This window comes from Pan paniscus, chromosome 2 (genome assembly GCF_029289425.2).
Source record: "Pan paniscus chromosome 2, NHGRI_mPanPan1-v2.0_pri, whole genome shotgun sequence".
NCBI lineage: Eukaryota > Metazoa > Chordata > Mammalia > Primates > Hominidae > Pan > Pan paniscus.
Window position 1 is genome coordinate 155,226,522 of NC_085926.1, and position 23,736 is coordinate 155,250,257.

The following is a 23,736-nucleotide window of genomic DNA, read 5'->3' on the forward strand; positions in this document are numbered from 1 at the left end:
AAAATGAACACAGAAGAAACATAGCATACACAGATACTTTTTGGTGATTTTGCTTAAAGAGAAAGACAAAGAATCAGACAAAATCAATAAAATAATACTGAGGGGCAAAAAAACCCATCAAGATTTCTTGGTTTGTTTTCAGAAAACTGACAACTGTTTAGAACAAAGCCAAAGATGAAACCAAATATAAAACCACTGATGAAAACTAAGTGAAAAATATAAGCAAAATAGAAGAAAAATAAGGTCGTTATTTCAAGAAAAGGAAAGACAGTCAATGCTGTTCTTTATATTCACATACAATTTGGTTCACACCAAAATGTGAGTTGTTCTCTATGAGATGTTATTAAACGTTCCTAAGAAGACTCGCTTTAGAAAAAAACAGTATTCCTAAGGCATGTCCAATCTGTCTCTTTTCTTAATTGCTATAGTTCTACTTTATTATTATAATGTATTCAGCATTAAAATTCATTATTTCCCAATAAGCTTGACTTTATCTTATAATGAAATACAACTGTCTTCTTGGTGATTTTTATAGGAGATATTATGGAAATATTTTATTAACAGAAGTAAATAAAGTGTCATATCATTTGGCTTTTCAGCCATGTTATAACATTTGCATTTTGTTTTTTCTGCCTTTACCCTCCCTGCTTCTAGCTGCTTAAAATAATGCATTTTAAAAATAAAAATACATTATTTTTCAACATATGTGTGACAATAAAAAGATCACTGGGTCAGGGGTCAGACGATCTGAGTTCTGCCCTTTCATTTTCTTATCTGTAAAAATGATTCCTAAGATTCCTTCTATTATTAACATTTTATAATCTACATTCAAATTTTATGTGAAAGTTTAGTGCATCCGAGATAACTATTTTCAAATAAGAATCTCTTTTGATGCTAACATCTATGCATCAAATTCTTCATTCTCAAGTTGTAAGTTGCTCTTTACATAATTTCACCTATGTACATATATTCTATAGAAAAAAGAGACATTCCAGTATCTTAACAATGTCAAAAAGGATATACTGACACTAACATTAACTGGAGATTGGAAGACTCTAGACAAATCAAGGCTAGAACTACATAAGGGAAGCTATTCTCCCAAATACGCTGTTTTTGCTGTTGTTTAACCAAAGATATTTTCCCTTTCATTCTTCTTTTTTAAAGCTAAGGATATTTAAGACATTAATATGTTTGGCTAACTGATTAATAATTCCTTCTTTTATAAGGAAACTATCCTAAAATATAAAAAACCAAGGTTAAAATTATTAATGAAATATGTATGTATTGCTGTTATCTACATATCAACTCTGGCCAAAGAATAATTCAATAAAAATGATTATAAGCCCATATCCCAGAAGCTCATTAAAGAGCCTGATGAACACAAATTATACAAACCTGCTGAAATAGAAACATGATCTGGATCCATGGCTGAGGTTCTTGGCTGATGAGAATAAAACTGGACTTACTGTATAGGCAGTAATGACCCTTCAGGGAGCAGGTGAAGAACAACTTTGCTACACAACTTCTCACAGTGTCTAGAAACAAATACATATAGCGTTAAACGTTATGGTCTTTCCAGAGTTACACTTTATATTGATACTTCAACACACAAATGCCTTTATAAAATATCCTTCAGTTTTCAAACTGTGAGCTAATAACTACAAACAACTATATATTTGAGAGGGGATCCATTTCATGGAAAGTAGATTTAAATAAAGATTTTAAATTATTATTATTATTGTTTTAATTAACAATGTTTGAAGACTCTTTCAGCAACTCCCATGGGGGGAAAACCCTCTCACCAATAAAATGGGAGATACTGTATCATTTTCATCTGATGGGATACCTTGAAGTGATAACCTGGGAAAAATAAACAAATGGATTAAGAAAACCCAGGCATTTTCTGGGTAGTAAATGACTTGCCATGAACCATGGATGCTGTTCTCTTGGTTGTGCAGGGGCCTCAGAGATAGCTTCCAAAATAACTCTGGCTGAGGTGTAGCTTCCTGTGAACTGTACTGGTTGGGTTTGAAAAGGTCATCTCGCCTTGAAGGATTTCAGCTGGGAGTCTTAATGAGATTATCCTTTAGGGACAAGGAAGTAGTGGGTGAGTGGTGTAGAGGTGGTGAGGCACCATGTGTAGAGAAAGGAATAATGAATAAATGAATGAATGAAGCAAATATGGGTTGAGATTCTATGTGCTAGGCACTGTGTTAAGTACTGGATAATAAACATTATCATTAATTGACTTCCACATGTGTTATGTGTTTGACTTCATTTAATTTTACCCTACAAGATGGGTATTATTTCTGTTATAAAGATGAGGTAACAGCACATTAGAAAGCCAGTCTAGTGAACCACTGTGACTGTGTTGTTCCCTCTTATAACCTTGGCACATGAGATAAATATTAATAGATGACTAATGTCTGGAGAGATGAATGATGAATTATGCTCAGAGATCCAGAAAAAATGGCTCAAGCCTGCTCAATCTGTGGCAGAGCCAGGATTGGAACTCAGCAGGGCTGATACCATGTTGGAATGTTTTAGGCGCTACTATACTGGGGATTTTTTTAATCTGTAGAGTCATACTGATAGTTAATGGGGTATTTTTTGTTTCAGAATTAATCTGACATTTTAAGTGAAATGTTTTGAAAATTAATAGAGGCCAGGCATGGTGGCTTATGCCTGTAATCCCAGCTCTTTGAGAAGCCAAGGTGGGCAGATTGCCTCATCTCAGGGGTTTGAAACCAGCCCGGACAACATAGTGAAACCCCTTCTCTACAAAAAATACAAAAATTAGCTGGGCATGGTGGCATCTGCCTGTAGACCCAGCTACTTGGGGGGCGGAGCAGGAGGTGGGCTTGAGCCCAGGAGGTGGAGTCTGCAGTGAGGTGAGATCATGCCACTGCACTCTAGCCTGGGCAACAGAGAAATACTCCGTCCCAAAAAAACAAAACAAAACAAAACAAAAAAGAAAGAAAGAAAGACAGAGAAAGAAAGAATGAATGAAAGAAAAGGAAAGAAAGAAAGAAAGAAAATTAATAGATTCAGTGATCCAATATGCCCTACTCTTAAAATGGAAATGGACTAGAGTTTGTTGAAAGTCGATGAGAAAAGCCAGGCACAGTGGCACACACCTGTTAATACTAGCTACTTGGGAGGCAGAAGTGGGAGAATCCCTGAGCCCAGGAGTTCAAGGCCATCTTGGGCAATATAGTGAGACCACGTCTCTAAAAGCAAACAAACAAAATAATAAAAGCTGATAAGGATCCTAGTACGGGCAACAGAGTCAGTCCCCACCTAAGACAGAGTGTTGTTGAATTCTCTAGAGAATGGGGGAGGAAGACTTATCTGTGCTGTATCAGAGGTCAGGTATGAAGGAAGTGACAGGCTTTCAGGAAAAGTTTGAAAAATCTTAGAGCGGCCAATGAGAGATTAGAGGAGAAGGTCTTGGAAACCAAACAATAATGTGACAGGGCAAGTTAGAGATATATACAGAAATGTTAATAATTAATAGCTTTCTGTGATTCTGAAACATTGGTACAGAAGAGGACTAGTTTTTGTGAAGGTAATTGTTTCAGGAAATTAAAAAGATTTAAGTTGAACATACAGTATTCTTGTATAAAATCAGAAATCATGTCTGTATTCTGTGGGCGAATGAATCATGAGATGTAAAGAGTGCTTGAAGCCTCAGTGGACAAGACCAGGAGGTCTGGCACTGAGAAAGACCTGGGAGAATAGAATGGAGCATAATATCAACTTAAAATTGCCCTACCAGAAATTGTTTGACAATGATATACTTTTTTTAAGTTGGCACATATGCTCGGAAAAATTGAATTTAATTTATGGTAAAGAAATAGGAAACCTATTATCTCAAGAGCACATACAAAAAATGGTATTTGAAATAAATCTAAGTGTAACATATATATTGAGATAGCAATATGTTTTGTTTTAATGGAAAGTTTCAAAAGGAAACAAGTTCTTTTCCAAGAATTCATGTAGTTAGCTTGAGAGTTGTAAGTTGGACTTTAGGCCTTTATCATGAAAAAATCGTTTCTGTCTTTTTCCTCCCTCTAAATTTTTACTGCCAATTCATGTTTTCTTTTGAAAATAAACATTGATTAGATTTATTTCACTCACTCTGAGCCTACCAGCTTTTTATACACAACCCACAGGAGTCTCAGATCACACAAAATGGTCAAAGTAGTATAAGAGAGAGATTCTTAACTTAGAAGCATATACACTGGCTATAAAAATACATCAGTTCTGTGATATAAGGCTTCTGTGAATGCTCTCAGTACATCTGGTCTGTACCAATATTTTTATCCTTATTTTTTTCAGAGCTTTCTTGGCTTGCAAAATTCTCCCCATGACATTAAGACTTAGTTGTTAATTTTTCCTGTATTTCCCTCCTGTTTATTCCATAGTATCAAACAGCAGGAATGCAATAAATTGTTGTTGGATGAATGAATGAATGGATGAGTGTCAGATATGTGTTGAGAGCAATAGGGGCCATGATGATGGTCCTGCTCTTAAGAAGCTTGCAGCCAAATGGGAGAAACATCTGAACTTATAACAATGGTTATAAGTTGTTTTAAGTTTATGAGGTAATGGAGGGACACATAATAATGACTGTTCAGAGAAATAAGCAACTCATTCTGACTGGGGAACAAGGGGAGGCTTCATGGAGAAGGAGATATTTGAGGTATACTTTGAAAAATGATCAAGATTTTGAACTTAAAGTGTGAGAGAAACAAGCACTTTAGGTGTAGAGAACCCTGAAAGCAATCACATAAACATAAATGTTTAAGGTAATTCCAGATAGTATGTTTAGTTTATCTCAGTCATTGAAATATTACTTATATAATTGTATAATTGATGCCAAAAGGATTATTCATTTTTCTAGACTAAATGTTGAAGAGAGAAGTCATGCTGTCTTAAATATAGAATGCTTTCCATATTCAACCAAATCTGAGAGTAGTTTCTTTATTTTTATTGGAATGTGGCTTCTTTTTCTAATAATCAAAGGATTTGGTTTGGTCTTTATAAAGACTAAAGTTAACATGAACATAAGTAATTATACAATATAATGTGTTATGTGTTAAAATACCAAATATATTACACAGATAAATAAATTTAAAGACATGATACAAAAATACAAGAATATTTGGTCTTCTTTTTGAGTCAAAATCTTTAAGAATCATTTTGGAATTCTTTGTTTCTTCTGCCACTCCTCCTCCACGATGCCATTTATATGCCTTTATTCCTGCAAGGCATTCACCAGACAGTATCTGAGAAACACATCGTTCTTCTTGGGAGACTAGACACTTATAACCTATTTCTCAGGTGGCCACTCATAACCTATGCCATTATATATATATATATATATATATATAGGTTTAGAGATAAGTGTCTTAAGATTAAAAATGGAATATGGCTTTGATTTTTTAATAGCTAGTAGAAATATCAAAGAATTGGCTTTATGTTTTGGAAAAAAAGAATAAATTAGGTCTCATTTTGAATTCTTTACAAAACTTATCCTTTGAAATTTCCCTCCCAGTGAAATAAAGGTCAGATAAATGTATCTGGCTTATTTCCCAGGGTGTTCAACTGAGCATTGTAGAAACTGTATTTCTACAATGATTTATAAAAGCTCAAACACATGAATATGTTTGCTGAAACTGCCAGACTATAAGTATTTACACACTGAACATAGCTTATAAATAAACAACAAACTCAGAGAAGCCATTTTGAGAGATTTAGGAAAGGAACTAATTTTCACTGACTCCTTACTTTGTACCCAGATGTAAGTGTAACCAATTACATTTCATCTTTATGAAGCAGGCTTTGTTATCTCCATCTTACTGAAAAGGAAATCTCAAGATCAAACTTCCAGGAAGCAGCTGAGCTGAAATTTGAACCCAGATGCCAGAGCCTATTCTCTTTCTAGTACATGAGTGAATGGCTCAGATAAAACAGAGGTAATAGAAGTACCTCAAAAAGAAGTATAATTCAATAGAAAGAGCATTGGCTGAGGATTCGGACAGAGTTTTATGGGTAGATTGTGTTTCTTTTCCTCTCTGTCCTTGAGTTTCTTATCTTTAAAGTGGGAGCAGACCAAAAGCTGATCCAGAATGAAACAAACAAACAAACAAAAAAAGCTCATCTACTTAAACGATTTTTACATTTTAATTTGCTTATTAACTTTCTCTCCTAGATTGTGAGCTCCATGAGGGTAATGATTTTTTATTGTGGTAAATTATATAAAACATATAATTTATGTTTTACGTTTTATATAATTTACCACTTTATGGATAATATGGTTTAAAATTTAAACCATTTTTAGGTGCACAATTCACTGGCATTAAATACATTCACATTGTTGTGCAAACATCACCACCATCCATCTCCAGAACTCTTCCATCCTTCCTAGTTGAAACCCTATACCCATTAAACCGTAACTCCCCATCTCCCTCTCCCCTGAGCCCCTGGCAACCAGCCACTCTATTTTCTGTCTTTATGAATTTGACTACTCTAGGTACCTCATACAAGTAGAATCATATAATAGTTGTTCTTTTGTTCTGGCTTATTTCACTTAGCATAATATCTTCAATGTTCATACACATGGTAGCATGGGTCAGAATTTCATTTCTTTATTAAAGCTGAATTATTTTCCATTGTATGTATATGCCATGGTTTGTTTACTCATTTTTCTGTTGATGGACATTTGGGCTGTTCATACCTTTTGGCTACTGTGAATAATGCTACTATGAACATGAGTATGGAAATATCTCTTTGAGGCTCTGATTTAAATTCTTTTTGGTATATACAAAGAAGTGGCATTGTTGGATCATATGGTAATTCTATGTTTAGATTTTTTGAGGAAATTTCGTATTAGAAATGAAATTTTTATCTCTGAAATTCTACAATTTACTAATGGCCTACAGAGGCCTGTGAAGAAATGTGTCTGTGAGGGCTGTCCAGAGCAGGGCTGGACATTTGCTCAGGGCTATGAGGGCTTGCACTTGGCACTCACGACAGGCTAGATGACAACAGGAGGAGTTTTCCTCTGCCTACTTGACACTAGCGTGACAGGAACACTTGAAGCAATTTCCTTCATTTTCCATTTAATTCTTCTTTATTGTATTTCAAAGACAAAAAATTCAAAACATTGACGCAATGAATAAATAATACTGTCATTTAATTGTATGAACGTCCTAAATTGGACAGGAAAAAAAAGTAGAAGAAAATGGAACTGGTAATTTGTCTGATGAGAGCTTTCCAAAAGTAGGTAAAATAAAGCATGTTTTTGAAGTCAACCATAAGTTCCAATTTGGGGAAAAAGTGCAGAACAAACTCATTACTTTAAAATACCATTGCTTTTGACTGAAGAAAATGGAAGAAGGCATCACAAGCCAGTGTGGACCACTTGTAAAACTTTGATTCCATGTGATTTGTAAAATATATTAGTATTTTAGACTAAAACTCTATTCCTCCTCACCTCCAAGTTAAAGTTTAGAAGTTTTGAATAGAACAGCAATTATTTCATAACTTTGATGGAGTAAATAGAAGAAAAGATATTTTAAGGTAAAAACAAAATTAGATTCTCAAAAATAATAATGAATTTGAAATAACTGTTTGAAATTACATCAAATAATTATTCATGAGTGGACACTGCTTTAATCATTTGATGTTTTCAGAGCTCGGTTTTGTAGAAGGTGTTCAGAAGTGTGAGTTGTTGAACTGACCTGCACTGAAGGAAAAACTGCCAAATCTCTCATTTGTTGAGAATCTAGGACACGTAGGTAATGGAAAAGAGGACTTGTCTGGTGTTTACTAAGTTCTATTTACAACAGTATTAGTTGAGAAATATGTGTTCCCTTTACAGCAGCTGGTGGGCCCCTGGCTATATCACATGCATATGTGTGGGACGTCCCTACCCAGAGCAAAAGTACTATGCTCATTTCCCCATTGTGGCAAAAATCCAGCCAGTTGTCAAATGGGTATGTTGGATGCTTTTGTTTTGACTTATCCAGAGAATAAAACAATTCTTTTGCAAGTGATTGCTTTAATAACACAAATTTGGTAATTATATATTCAGAAATATACAAGCCATAGGTGTACAAAGACCTATGCTTTGACCCTGATTTTGAGGAAAAAAATAAAAATTTTGTATGGTTATGTGAAAACATATATAAAAGCATAAGAAAAGGTCTGTAAAGTTATAGATCAACCATCGACAGTGATTACTTTCATATTGAGAAGTGGGAGTGGGGTGAGGAGCATGCACATTTTACTTCATATACTTCTGTATTATTTTAATTCTCTCCTTATCAGTTTATATTTATGTATTACTTACATAATTTAAAAATATACAATGAAAAAGTGCTATTTGTTAAAGCAGGCAATTTATTTATCTGTATTTTTTGAGACAGAATCTCACTCTGTTGCCCAGGCTGGAGTACAGTGGTGCAATCTGAGCTCACTGCAACCTCCACCTCCCAGGTTCAAGGATTCTCCTGTCTCAGCACTCCCTGAGTAGCTGGGATTACAGGCATGTGCCACCATGCCTGGCTAATTTTTTTGTAGTTTTAGTAGAGATGGGGTTTCACCATGTTGGCCAGGCTGGTCTTGAACTCCTGACCTCAGGTGATCCGCCCACCTCAGCCTCCCAAAGTTCTGGGATTACAGGCATGAACCACCGTGCCCATATTTTTAAGTTCAGGGGTACATGTGCAGGATGTGCAGATTTGTTACATGTGGCATGGTGGTTTGCTACAGAGGTCATCCCATCACCTAAGTATTAAGCCCAGCATCCACTAACTATTCTTCCTGATGCTCTCTCTCCTCCTCCCCACCCTCCAACAGGCCTCAGTATGTGTTGCTTCCCTCTATGTGTTCTCATAATTCAGCTCCTTTTTATACGTGAGAACATGTGGTGTTTGGTTTCCTGTTCCTGCATTAGTTTGCTGAGGGTAATGGCCTCCAGCTCCATCCATGTCCCTGCAAAAGACATGATCTTGTTTTTTTTTTTTTTTATGGCCACATAGTGTTCCATGGTGTATATGTACCAAATTTTCTTTGTCTAGTCTGTCATTGATAGGCATTTAGGTTGATTCTGTCTTTGCTATTGTGAATAGCGCTGCAATGAACATACACGTGCATGTATATTTTTAATAGAATTATTTATATTCCTTTGGGCATATACCCAGTAATGGGTTTGTTGGGTCATATGGTATTTCTGCCTCTAGGTCTTTGAGGAATTGCCACACTGTCTTCCACAATGGGTGAATTAATTTACGCTCCCACCAACAGTGTAAAAGCATTCCCTTTTCTCCACAACCTCATCAGGATCTGTTGTTTTATTGACTTTCTAATAATAGCCATTCTGACTTGTGTGAGATGGTATCTAACTGCGGTTTTGATGTGCACTTCTCTAATGATCAGTGACATTGAGCTTTTTTTCATGTTTGTTGGCTGCATGTATGTCTTCTTTTGAGAAGTGGCTGTTCATGTCCTTTGCCCACTTTTTAATGGAGTTGTTTGTTTTTTTTTCTTGTAAATTTGTTTAAGTTCTTTGTAGAGGCTGAATATTAGGTCTTTGTCAGATGGATAGATTGCAAAAATTTTCTCCCATTCTGTAGATCATCTGTTCACTGTGATGATAGTTTCTTTTACTGTGCAGAAGCTCTTTAGTTTAATTAGATCTCATTTGTCAATTTTTGCTTTTGTTGCAATTGCTTTTTGCATCTTTGCCATGAAATCTTTGCCTGTGCCTATGTCCTGAATGGTCCTGCCTAGATTTTCTTCTGGGGTTTTGATAGTTTTGGGTTTTTCATTTAAGTCTTTAATCCATCTTGAGTTGATTTTTGTATAAGGTGTAAGGAAGGGGTCCAGTTTCAATTTTCGTCATATGGCCAGCCAGTTCTCCCAGCACCATTTATTGAATAGGGAATCCTTTCCCCATTGCTTATTTTTGTCAGGTTTGTCAAAGACCAGATGGTTATAGGTGTGCAGTCTTATTTCTGGGTTCTTTATTCTGTTCTGTTGGTCTGTATGTCTGTTCTTGTACAAGTACCATGCTGTTTGGGTTACTGTAGCCTTGTAGTATAGTTTGAAATTGGGTGCCTCCAGCTTTATTCGTTTTACTTAGAATTGTCTTGGCTATTCAGGCTCTTCTTTGGTTCCAGGTGAATTTTAAAATAGTTTTTTCTAATTCTGTGAAGAATGTCAATGGTAGTTTAATGGGAATAGCATTGAATCTATAAATTATTTTGGACAATATGGCCATTTTCATGATATTGATTTTTCCTATCCATGACCATGGAATGTTTTTCCATTTCTTTGTGTCCTCTCTGATTTCTTTGAGCAGCAGTTTGTAGTTCTCCTTGAAGAGGTCCTTCACTTCCCTTGCTAGCTGTATTCCTAGGTATTTTATTCTTTTTGTGGCAATTGTGAATGGGAGTCCATTCATGATTTGGCTCTTGGCTTGCCTGTTGTTGGTGTATAGGAATGCAAGTGATTTTTGAGCACTACTTTTGTATCCTGGGATTTAAGCAAACAATTTAAATGATGTCTCACTAATTACCATGTAACAGGGCTAATATTTATGATTTTAAATATGTTTTTCTTTTTTGCCTTCTGAGTACATAGCCTTTGCCTGAATCCAGTTAAGCCTCCACCTATCTGGCTGTCGAGTGATGGTGGGAATGGTGATAGAGTAGATATTCAACAGTTATAGGAGTACCAAAAAAGTAAAATGGAATTAATTTTTTTAACTGCCAAAATTGGGTTATGCAGCAAGATAATAGCCTTGCAAGTGAGGCTTTTGTCTCAAGAAGGGATTTTCTAAATTTCCTTACCTCCCTTTAGCCTATCATTCCTGAACATGGAGGATATACATTGTAGGACCTGTAGTATGAAGAGGGTGACAGCTTGGTCAGTTCTATGGTTGTTAGGTAGGAGAATATAGAATGGAACAAGTAAAAGAGAACAGGTTTTAGTTCTGGCAAGGAAAATTATGGAGAGAAGGAGAGAGACAGAGAAGTGTAAAGCCATCAGAAGTGGGTCCTGACTTCCCTCACATTTGGGCTTTGGCCTGGAGAAGGAGAAGTATATTAGATACATTATGGTAACACCATGGGCAATGGTCACCGCTGAAGATTCACTCCCAGGTGGCCCTCAGCACCAACACAGGGTAGCCAACTTAATTAAAAGCACAGCTCCTGAAGCCAGACAGAAAGGAATCTCTGAGGTTCAGCTTTCATGGTCACTCTTTCCTCTGTTATGGAGTAGAGTGGAGCCAGTAGCAGCTGAGGATCTTGCTGGTCAGCATTTCAGAGAATTCACCATAGTGAGGCAAGGAGTATGGTGTGGCTCTGCACAGTAGACTGCAGAGAGAATTGTCCAAGCCAGGACTCAAGGGGGGCATCTCACACCAGTGGGCACTGAGATGAGGTCAGATTGGCAAGGGAGACCCCTGGACCGGCCCATGTGTAGAGTGAAAAAAAACCATTATCCTTCAGGCAAGAAGACACACCACACCCCTATCCAGGGACATTAATGCTTTCCACCACCACAAGGGAGCAGGAGCCACTTCCTAATGCCCCCAGATGCCACCTTAGGGAGATAAGCATAGGAGAGATGAGAGAAAGAACATTTTTATCCAAAGGAAAGATTGTCTCCTAAAGTACCATTCAAATGAGCAGTTGGGATTAACTTTAGGCAGGGACTCTTAATTTTCTTCCTCACTACCCAGTGGTTGGTTGCTCTTGATCAGCTCTAGACATAATGATGGCACTTTTTCTCTGCAAATCTAAGTTGTAATATAAAATAAATTTTATAATATTACAATAAGTGAAAAAGTAATCATGGAGAATAAAACTATGATACAGTGAAGAAGACGACTCAGGTGGAGAAAGAAATCTTGTCTTAAAGAATCAGGGAACTTTAGAAACACTTATAAGAGTCACACAGCAAAGGGTAGAGGATGGGGAGTGAGCTGTAGGAGGACATTGAGGGTTTGCATGTGAGGGTGAAATCAAATAACACACAGTGGTATGTAGTGTCCCTTGGTGCATATAGACTTGCAAATTTCTTATATGAAAACTGTTAAAAACTTGTGCCTGCTTGCTGCTTTATGTTACTATTAAAGAACAGAGTACGACTTGCCCATTAACCTATTCAAATCAGGTGTTGAAGAGCCTTGGATGCTCTCACAAGCAATGTTTCTGCCCTGAGAGAGGGAACAAAGAGCCCTTCCTCTCAGAAGCCACTCTAAAGCCAACTTCTCTGATCCCTTATCCAAAGTTCAATTCTTCTCCAAGGTGGTGGTTAGGAACACAGATTCTGGAGCGAGACTTTCCTATTTACCAGCTGTGTGTCTTTGGGCAAGTTACATAACCTCTCTGTGGCTCAATTGGGAACACTAATAAGAGCTCCTATTTCTAAGTGTTGTTTAGGGTGACCAGCCATCCCGATTTGCCTGAGATTAGAGTGGCTCCTGAAATGCAAGTCTTCCAGTGCTGTCACTAGGAAAGTGCTGGACAAAGTGGAATGAGTTAGTTATGTGAGCATAAAGAGTTAATTCATGTGAGGCTCTCAGACAGACATGTGCTTGGCACAGAGCATGTGTTTAATAATGTTCATTATCATGATCACTGTTACTGCTACTATTGTATATGGAAAAAGAAAAAAAAAGGATCCCTAGGCCAGGTGGAAATGTTTGAATGTTGCTGTAATGCTGTTTTAATTAGAGGAAAGAGACTGCATAATGACCCTTGGCATCTAGGTTGCTCAGTGTCCTGAAATGTTCACCTAATTGCTTATTTTAAAATGAACTTACTACACAGCTAATAATGATGTGTAAGCCAAAATCCCATTCTATACAATGAGAATAAATTTCTCTGGGGACAGGGCACAAGTAGAAGGTCCAGCAAGAAAGAAAACCTCATAACAATGCATGAAACCATCACTTGCTCTCTGAGCGTCTCCAAAGTCCTAGGACTGTTAAGATATGTGCAAGTGGGACTTTTGATGTACATGTCGTTTTGAGGCTCAGAAGCACAGAAATGTTGCAGGAATGCCACCAGGAAGCTCAGGAAAGGCTTGATATTTTGCTCTATTCAAAGCTTCGTGGCAGGAAGATAAAAAAAGCTAACATTAATTGATTAGTTTTTAAGTACTGGGCAATGTTCTAAGAGTTTTATGTGTGTATTGCCATTTAATACTCATGCCAATGAAGTAGATACTTCCAGTTTTGTGGAAGAATCTGAGGCTCAAAGATGTCAAGTAATTTATCTAAGGTCACATGGCTAGCAACTGGCAGTCCAGACAAATCTAGACTGTTTGACTCTAGTGCCCGTTATACTCTGCAGCTTACATAGGTTATGCTTAGATGAAGCAGCAATTATTAGTCCCCCCTTTTAAGTCGAAGAGGGATTTAATTTATACCCATTTATTTTTAATGATTTAAATCTTATAAATTATATATCACTTTCATTTATTCTGTATGTAGAGACTTGTTGATAATTTGCTTTTGGTATTTATTGCAGTTTTTATCTTTATTGTATAACTGAATGAGTTATGTGGCACATTCCCATCCATGCCCAAACCTCTCTTGAGAGAAGCCCAAGTGATTGACCTATCAAATCCCAGCTCAAGATATTACTGTTTTCCAGTGGGAACCACCTGAACTGAAGGCAACAGGAATCGAAGAACAACTCAAGGAAATAAATTGCCTCTGTCAGGTTAGCCATGGAAACCAGAACATCTACAGTAAAAGCAAATGTCATAATCATAAAATTATTTTTCTATAAATTCATGCTTTACATGATAGAGGTCAATATATCTTTGAAATCTTAGTTTCATTTATTGCTTCTTTCAAGTTGTCTTCATGTATAACTTATTTCATTTTTATGTGACCTAAAATCCAATGATGATGACATCAATCATCATAATTAATATTAAACAGAGTTGCCTTTTTTTTTTTACTATTTCTGATTAATTAGTTTTACTTTCACTTTCTTACTGCTGCTCAGATGAAAAGTCATAAAATAATGACTAGTAATGTTATTCAGCTTCCAGAAACTCAACCTTCTAGCAGTAAATTGGAAACAGCTGGTTACATATTTTGTCCTATTGAAGGAAACAGAAAGATCCATCGAAAAACTAAAGTAAAAGTTTAATAGAGTTGAATTACCTCTGCCTCAACTGACTATTTCCCAGTGGTCCACAGGGTAGCATGAACTTCAGGATGAGAAGGCAACATTAATTCAACAGAGGCTGTAGGAGTGTCTTATTGTCCCCAGAACCTCTAGAATCTCAGAAATTTGCCTTGTGGAGGAATTCTGATGTTAGGTGTCAGTTCAAAATCTTATGTCCCAGAGCTGGAATGGACTTTGAGTAGTGGTCTCTCTTTTAATAGACAGGATTGCAATGGAATCAACTCAGAAAGCTCTTCTTTTCTTTCAAGTCTTTAGATCCCAAACTCTTAAAAGCATGAAGAAGCTCACAGTTCAATTTTCCCTATTCTTTACATCATAACAACTTCACTTTGAAATTAAATAAAGTGTTTTGAGATTAGCAAGACCTCTATAGTCAATTTTTCTGCTTCACTGAGAGCCCTCTCTTGTGAAAGGGAATCTGGAAATTAGAAAGTCAAGATGAAGGCATTTATGACCCAGGGCCTGCTTGAAAATAGTTGAAATACTTAAAACCCATCTGCACTGTATGATAGCTTATTGCTCAAAGGAAATTTCTTAGCAGAAAGCTGTTGAGCTGTTGCCCCCAGGAGAGGGCCTTCCACATTCATGAACACGCAACCATCTGAGCAGCCACATAGTAACTGGGATTGTTCTGTATGAAAAAACTCTATCATAAAACACTTCATTATTATTGAGTCCTGGACTGGACTTCTGGGTTGATAGAAGTGGCAGCAAATGGGATAAACAATGAAGGGTCTTTCTAGATGGCAAAAAGGCAAGGGGTAGCTCAAGCACTAAGTTTCAGTAAGGAGCCTAAAAAGACCACGTGCTCCAGCTGTAGGGATCATGGAGCCTTGTCTTGCTTATGCCAGCCCTCGCCACCTATCAAGAGCAGCAATCTCCTTCCCATGGCAGGTTTTGCCCCAGCCACATCCAGAACCAAGGGAGGCAGGCCTGGTGGTTAACTGAGGTTCCGAGGCCACTATGTTAACAGGCTGAAAATAGTCTGGGTTGGGAATAAACAAAGATGGAGATACATAAACAGTAAGCTATGGGTCCTCATTCTTCTATCCTGGTGGGACCCACCCCATCCTTTTGTTGGAATAGAAGCCACCTCTGAATCCTACCTAGCTGCTGCTAGTGCCCTCCTATCCAGAGATTGGCCCTGTGCATGGATATCCTGTGTTCACCTGAATGGATCTTGCTGGATGGATGAAACATGACTTGCAGCCAAGAACTGCATCTGTCCTGGAGCTCTTGCTGCCCTGAAAATTTCATCCCTTCAGATAGGATGCTGGGGCTCATCTGCAGGGCCATTGCTAACAGCCACACAGGCTTTCCACCACATGAGTCCAGGAGGGACATTATTCCCACAGGCCACAGTGTAAGTGGTACCGTCTGGAGTTCGGCAATACAGAAGCTCTGTTTATCCAATGCAAGTGAGCCACACTCCTAGGACAGTGTGATTTGAGGTGGTATGGTGATCCTTGGGGGAGACTGACATTCTATTCTAGTTAGTCTCTTCTCATACAACACTTCTTACCCCCATTGCGTATGCCTATGATATTCTTTACTTCTTTCAGCCCCATGCATGCCTTGTGGCCAAGACTCTGCTTTACGATTCAACCAAACCTCACTTCACTTACTAAATCTAGCCCCAGGAATGAAAGACAGGGAGAGGGGGATATATTTGAGAAATTGGATTTAACTCTTCTTCCAACAGAAGATGACTGCAGAGGACCGCAGGACACCTCTGGCCAGGGCAATAGCCTAGCATAGCACAGTAAATTTGCACTGAGAGAGAATTACACTTCTTGCAGCTCTTTCATGGTATGTGTATGTTCAATGATAATCAGGCAAATAAATAATAAGATAAATAGAAATATGGTTGTACTTGCAGATTTGAATAACAATGGTCTGTTCTTTAAGGTCTGAAACTTTATCAACATTGTTCTGAGAGCTGAGAGCACACTTCCATTGTACATAAGCTTTATTATCGCAGGACAAGGTCAGCTCAGCCCACAGTACAGGGGCTAATAGGACACACCATGCTGCTACACAACCTGGGCTCAAATCTCAGGTCTATCTCAGGTCTGCCAGCTATGTGATCTTAAGCAAATTTTGTTTTCTATATTTCAGTTTCCACTTTCACAATTTGGGAATAGTAATATGTACCTTACAGGGTCAAATAAAACATTTAAAATACTGCCCAGTACATGGTGCTTGCAGCTACTGCTGGCATAGAAGGGTTAACCCAGACCATTCCATAATTACACTAATTGTATGTGTTTATTTGTGGAGGATATGCTGCATATTAAGTATGGAGTTTATCACAGAATATGTAGTCATATATTTAAAACAAATTCTTATTGCAGTAAAATACATGTAACATAAAATTTACCATTTTGACCATTTTAAAGTGTACAGTTCAGTGGCAGTAAGTACATTCATGATGTTGTACATCTATCACCACTATCTAGTTCTAGAACTTTTCCATCACCCTAAATGGAACCCCCACATCCGTTAAGCAATTATTCTTCATTTCCCCTCCTCCTAGCTCTTGGCAACCAAAAATCTGCATTTTGTCTCTATAGATTTGCCTATTCTGGATATTTTATATAAATGGAATCATATAATGAGTGGCCTTCTGTGTCTGGCTTCTTTCACTTATTATGATGTTTTCAAGGTTCATCCATGTTGTAGCATGCATCAGTATTTCATTTTTTTTGCATGGCTAAATAACATTCCATCATATGAATATACTACATTTCATTTGCCTCCTCATTCATTCATGGACAATTGAGTTGTTTCTACCTTTTGGTCATTGTGAATAGTGCAGCTATGAACATTCAAGTACATGTTTTGGTTTGAACACTTGTTTTCAATTCTTGGGAGTATATTCCTAAGAGTGGAATTGTTGGGTGGCATGGCAATTCTGTGTTCAACTTGTAAGGAATGGTCATATATTTTAAAATAATTATTTCCTTATTCTTACAATGTCCAAACTTAAAAATAAAACTGTCATATTAATTATGAAGGAGGTGAATCTGAAGAGTGACATTTGCCATCACTTTTCCAGTCACCTGATTGTACACACAGATGAGGAGCAGCACTTACAAACAATACTCAAATCAGGATCATTTCTGATTGGGTGGCTGACTGCTTACAATTGCAGAAAAGTGTTATTGTGGCAATGCTGTTCATATTTTTGGATTGATTTCAATGTTGTTTCTGATATTTCCAGGAATTTGGCCAATAATACTTCCCAAAGTAGGAATAATGAAAAATATAAATTATGAAACTAACTGAAAATTGAACTTATCTTTAAATGACTATATTGATACTTTTAGTTCTCCAGTGAATTTTTGGTATCCCCTAGGAAGAATGCACCTTCCAATAAGTGATGAGTGTCACTCAGTTCTGGGATGAGGAATATTTTGCAGCGCTTATCCGATCACAAAATCCGCCAGGGGAAGTTCACTCGGAAGACCTCAACTTTTTCCTACCAGGCACTCTTGATGGTTGCCAAATACAAGTTAGATGTCCAAACATTAAGAATACAAAGTAGTCAATGTCAACATGATCAGAAAGGAATCTGGGGTATTTTCAGAGGAGTTAGCACAGTTTCTAGACATGAAAGTAATTTTGGAATTTACATGAATTTTAAATCAAATACACACACATACCTCTCTATATATTTGCATGACACTAATGTAGTTGATTTCTGGCAACAATACAGAGCCACTTTGTGGTCACACTGAGTCAGTGGAAGCCCATATGGTAGAAATAAACACTTGGCTCTTCCAAGCACAGATTTATCAAAAGTTGTACAGAGGCAAATAAGGCAGGCAAGCTGTGATCCCCTGCAGGTACCATTCCATGTGCTACCAATTACTTTGCAACTCTGCAAAATGCATAACAGTAACCAGATATAGGGCACAGAAAATTTTAGGAAATTCTATTAATAAACTCCACTAAAATGGGTCCGTTTACATTTTTTTTTCCCCAGAGGAAGGAAGAATAAGCCTAAGATCATATATATGTGAGTCACCCATTGCATTGCTCTCTCTGGTTGGCAGTTCTGAACTAAGACCTTCTGGGCTGGCCACCATCAGGCATCAGAAGAACACTCATGGGAGAGTTATATGTATTTACCAGGAGGTTTATTATGTCCGATATGTTGGTGCAGGGTATATAGGACTTCCACATAGTGTATATCAACTCCACATAGTGTGTATCAAACTCATTGACGCTCCTGTTAGAAGTGGCCTTTAGCAACTACTAACTAAGCCTGACTTTCCTAAGATGCCAACCGTCTATTCCCTGTTGACTTCATGATCATGTGGCTGACATGAGAAAGTTAGGGGGCATTTTATTTCAGTCACTGCTGCTAAATGAGGTGTTACTGAATAGAAAGCAGCTAATTTTGTGCAGCCAATTCTCGGGATATACCATGAATTTGAAAGCCAATTTTAGAAAATAATTCTAGTCTTAAGGAAATTCAGTTCTTCAGGCTACAGGTAAGACTGGAAGCCTCTGAGGAAGGCATTTTCATGTGGCTAATTGTACTCTTAGAGTACAAGTTCTGAAAAATGTTACAGATTACTTGTCATTGATGCAGCTGCTGTAACAACATGAACAGCCATTAAGCTTGAGGAAGGTTGATTTCATTTGTTATCCTGCACTGGGGAAATGTCTACCAGCATCACCATCATTAACAAATACTCTGAGGACTTACCAAGGATGAGACATTGGGCTGAGTGTTAAAACTATAAAAAGATTCAGAGTTTTACAGCTTAAAAAAGAGATGTCGGAAGTATATGAATATTTAAAAAGAGCAATCCATGATCAAGTGCCAAATGAGAAGTACTGCGAATCATGGGAGTGTAGAAAGTAAGAAATAGGCTAGCCTTGATGAATGCTAGGCCTAGATAAATAAAATAGCGGGCACCTAGAGGAGCAACAGTTTGGGTAAAGGCATGGAGGTGGGGATGAGAATGGCATGTCCGAGAAGGCAGTGTGGGATAAAGAAGCAGTGGCAAGATCATAGAGCCAGGGCCAAGTCCTGATTCTGCCTTCTACTGGCCATATTACCTTGGACAGGTTATTCGCCTTTCTATTTTCTCATTCATAAAATGAGGACAGTGCTAACTACACTACAGACTTGTCACCAGGATTAAATAAAATAATTTGTTCACCTTTTTAAAATTATCTATCACCTTCATCAATATTATAATGCTCAGAGTCAATGAAATTATCTCCAAAAAGCTGCTGTCAAAAAGCCCAAAGTGTGTTGGCACTGGGAAATTGGGAGGTGTTTTTTTCTTTGACATTCTCAAATACAGTAGACCACTGGGCAACATAGTAGGACCACATCTCTATGAAAAAAAAAATGCTGGGTGTAGTGGCCTGTGCCTGTAGTTCCAGCTACTTTGGGGGCTGCGGTGGGAGGATGGCTTGAGCCTGAGGGTTGGGGCTTCAGTGAGCCGTGTTTGCATCACTGCACTCCAGCCTGGGCAACAAGGAGGCCCTATCTCAAAAACAAAGAACAAAAAACAACTCCCCACAAGAAGGAAAGGAATGTGCATGGGATAAGGAAATGCAAATACAGAAAACTGAGACAGGAAAGGAGAACAACAAAGAGAGGGAGAAGACAGGAAGATTTATTATGAAGAAAGGTAGTCAAATCAAAGGAAAGACAATCATGGAATAGTGGTAGTAAAAACCCAAGAAGACCAAATGTTTTCCCCTTTGAATACAGCATATAGGATCTGAATATAAATAGTGTCTAGTGTGGGACAGAAGAAGGAATAGAGTACAAAAAGTGTCCATCTCTACAAAAAAGAAATCAGTCAACTATGCGTACTTTTTTTTTCTCATCAATTCTCCAAATATTCTGCTGGGAAAAAGATGGGAGTTATTGGCTCCGAGTTAGTGAAGCCTCTTATATGTGACTCCAGTGACCCTTGAAGTTTGCATCTGTTACAGTCAAGCGCACCATTTCCTAACACACTGCCTTTGTTTGCTGGACTCAAGCAGGGCGGTGGAGTGAGTCACTACATAGCCCACTAGGCACCATGGCTACCAGCCTCCCTCTGCCTGCTGTTTCCTTCCTGGACCGAGACCCTGACATGCAAATCAGCATCGTAGAATCCTCCTTCTGGCATTTCTTGTCTTCTCATTTTCTACTCCTTCCTTACATGATAGCTCCTCATCAATGAGTACTAAGAGTGACTGAAAATACTGTGAATATTTCCTTTGGGTCTTAGAAAGCAGGCTAGAGGGAAAGGGTTTCAGAATAGCTTAATAGCAGTAAAAGCAGTGAATGTTAAACTGCTAGTTATTGTTGGCACTATTCTTGTCTAAGTCCTCTGAATACCAATATATTTACAGTTAGAGTTAGGGACCCTTTCCCCCAAAACCAATTACTTTGAGTTTTACAGATGAGCTAAGGGTGCCAACTCAGACAGTGACTGCATCAGATTATAACCTAGCATTACTGAGGAACCATTTGCTGCCCCTCCAATGATGCTTAGAAGACCTCAGCAGAATTGGATAAAATGCTTCCTATATGGCACCTCTCTTGGACCACAATGGTATTACCTGGGCACTGCTTACCGCTAGGTCAGTGAACACTCTTGCATCCGCTTCACTCTGCCCAACATTGTGTTGATTCATCTCTGTCTGCTGTCTTCTTCTCCATTCCCCTAAGCGTATACCTTTTATTTCCTTTATTATCATTTAAGTGGGGTTTTATTGCTAGTAGAGATAAACATGTTCAATCAGCTATGTTTACCAGAAGTCCCGCATGGAGGATCAGAAACCCCTACACTCCATCTAACACAAAACTCCAGGTGAATGTGGAAAAATATAATCTAGAGCAAGGGTTGATAAACTACTGTCCATGGGCAAAGTCTGACTCACTGCTTGCTTGTTTAAACAAAGTTTTATTGGAACACAGTCATAGCCATCCATTTATGAATTATCTATAGTTGTTTTCCTACTACAATGGCAGAATTGAGTAGCTTCAACAGAGACCACACAAACTGTCCAAAAATATTTACTACTTGGACTTTTATATGGGAAGTTTGCCAGCCTCTTCTCTAGAACGTAATTTGATTAACAGTGAATAATATTGTAAGACATAATATAAACATTTTTCTGTATTTTAAACTTGTTTGAAAAATGCTAAAATTTTTGGAATTATTACGCTTAGTTTTAGTGTCAAAGGAAATGCCATAGGCATTTTATATATTTATATATGTATATAAATTTATGTATTTATATATAAAGAAATATATTTTACCAAGAAATGGCAAAAGAATATCCTTTTAAATAAAGGTATTAATCTAGATATCAAATATAGCAGTGCGATAAATGTTACTTATAAAGAGAAATCTGGCATTTCTTTACATATTAAATTAAGAAAATGTTAGTTAACATGACTGTTGTTTCCAGTGTTTCAACAAAAATATTTAATTTAAAAGGTTATCCTGATAAAATTTTGTAGCAAAGGCAGCTATAATTGAACATAGCTAGCTTAGATCTTTAAACTGTACTTCTAAACTATTGCACATTTTTCAAACCTAAAGTTTCACCATCATGATTAAAAAGTGAAGCATCTTTGAAAAAATAATCTTGCTCCATAAGGTCAAAATATTTTCCAACACTGAAAAAAATTCTGGAAGGAAATACATATCATTTCTAAAAGTGGTAAAATGATAAGATTAAGGATGACTTTCTTTAGTTTTTTTCCTATTTTCCAATATTTTACAGGGAATATTATACTTTTATAATCGGGGAAAAATACCTTCACTAGAATTTTTTTCCACCAGGAAATGGATTAGAATTGAGCTGTGCTGTTATAATAGATTCAATTAACCTTTCAACTGTCACCAAGTTATTATTGCAGTGGGCTAGCCTTCTGAGGGATAAAATGATCAACTAAGTTTATTTTATACATAAAAAGATTTTAGGTGATAGCCTCAGAGATGTAAAATACTCAGAAAATAAGAATTGTGTCTGAAGATCATTGGATATAGAAAAATTGGCAGTTAATTATTTTTTCTTCAGTTACCACTCTGGTTTGAAGAATAATATGAAATAGCACCTCCCCAGAATAGTTATTATGTTCTGGGGAGGTCTTTACCAGGTCCATTCCTCAACCAGGGCTTTCCTAGATACGGGTGGGCTGGAGGTGGAAGCAGTGGGGACAAGTTATGTATCATCCTTCCTCCTGATATTTTTCTACAGATAAAAATGAATGTGCAATTAATGTCTATGATAAATAGTTCCTATAATGTGAATGCTGATTCAATTTAGGAGTAAATGTACTAAGAGCTTTTAGAAGAAAGTCATATTTTTTTGGATGCTTCCCTCATTTAATCCTCAAATATGCAACGAATTAGCCATTATTATAGATTCAAAGGTTAAATCTGTAAACCAAGGCCTTGTCTACTGGAGTCCACGTTCCAAACCACCCCTCCTGATGGACTGACTCCTGCACTTCTCTACCTTTATGAATAACTGTAATAAGCTAATTTATTTAAAACATTGAATATTGCTAGCTTAGATCTTTAAATTGTACTTCTAAACTATTCCACATTTTTCAAACCTAAATTTTCCCCATCATGATTAAAAAGTGAAGCATCTTGGAAATCAATTTTCACTAATTCTATGTTTTCTTCAATGTATCAAATGTTTGAAAATACCATGCATGTACTCCCAGCAAATGGTTAACATCTTAACTATTCTGTTTATTTTTCAATGCTGAGATTCAGATATCATTTATTTGTGGCAGTCTCTGTGGGTTTTCAAACTTTTATATTGCATCATAAGACAATTAACTTTTCCTAATAAGGGTTGTCACCCTAACTATAAGTAAAAAGTCACATGCAATATTAAAGTCCACAGAAAGATTGTGATTCAGTCACAAGCTCAAGACTGCACATTGATGGTATGGACATCTCTATTAAGTCAGGTGCTGGGCAGACTTGTCCCTTGCTCCTCATTTGTTGATTCATTTGTGAATTCACTGAACTGCACTGCACTGTGTTGAGCACTTGCTTTGTGCCTAGTGCTGTGCCAGACACTAGGCATCAAGAAGGTTCAGAGCCTACAGTGATATTGCAAGGATATTGACTCAGAACCTTGGTGCTGACTGCTTCTATTCTCAGTTATTATGGTTAGGGTTCTCCACTCTCGTTCTGGCCCTGGGACTCCAACCCACCCTCTGCACACTCTGAGTAGGTATCCCATGAGGTATGTGAGATAACTGGGTTATTTAAGCCAGACTCCTAAAAGTGGAGGTTATTGGAAAACCAAACAAGGCATCTCAAATTCAGGCTCCAAGGGCTGTTTCTGTCCCACCTGGACCTGAGACCCCCACGGCCTGAGAAGATTGTTCTAGTGCCCTGGGCTTCTGCTTGTCTAGCATTTTAGGGGACAAGGAAATATTCTGCAAAGGTCATTTATCTGTGAAAGCAGTGACTTATGACATGGGAAGGCCTCTGCTGGCTGCAGGGGTTGGCCC

At 37.4% G+C, this 23,736-nt stretch overlaps 1 protein-coding gene across 4 annotated transcripts in view; it reads right to left on the minus strand.

Annotated features, from left to right (window-relative positions):
* VEPH1 (ventricular zone expressed PH domain containing 1) overlaps positions 1 to 23,736 on the minus strand; it is a 274,555-nt gene that overhangs the window by 55,788 nt on the left and 195,031 nt on the right. For all 4 annotated transcript variants that reach the window (XM_063602997.1, XM_063602998.1, XM_008956082.5 and 1 more), the window contains one exon: positions 1,396 to 1,535. In XM_063602997.1, the coding sequence (XP_063459067.1) occupies positions 1,396 to 1,535 (140 nt within the window). The remainder of the gene's footprint in view (positions 1 to 1,395; positions 1,536 to 23,736) is intronic.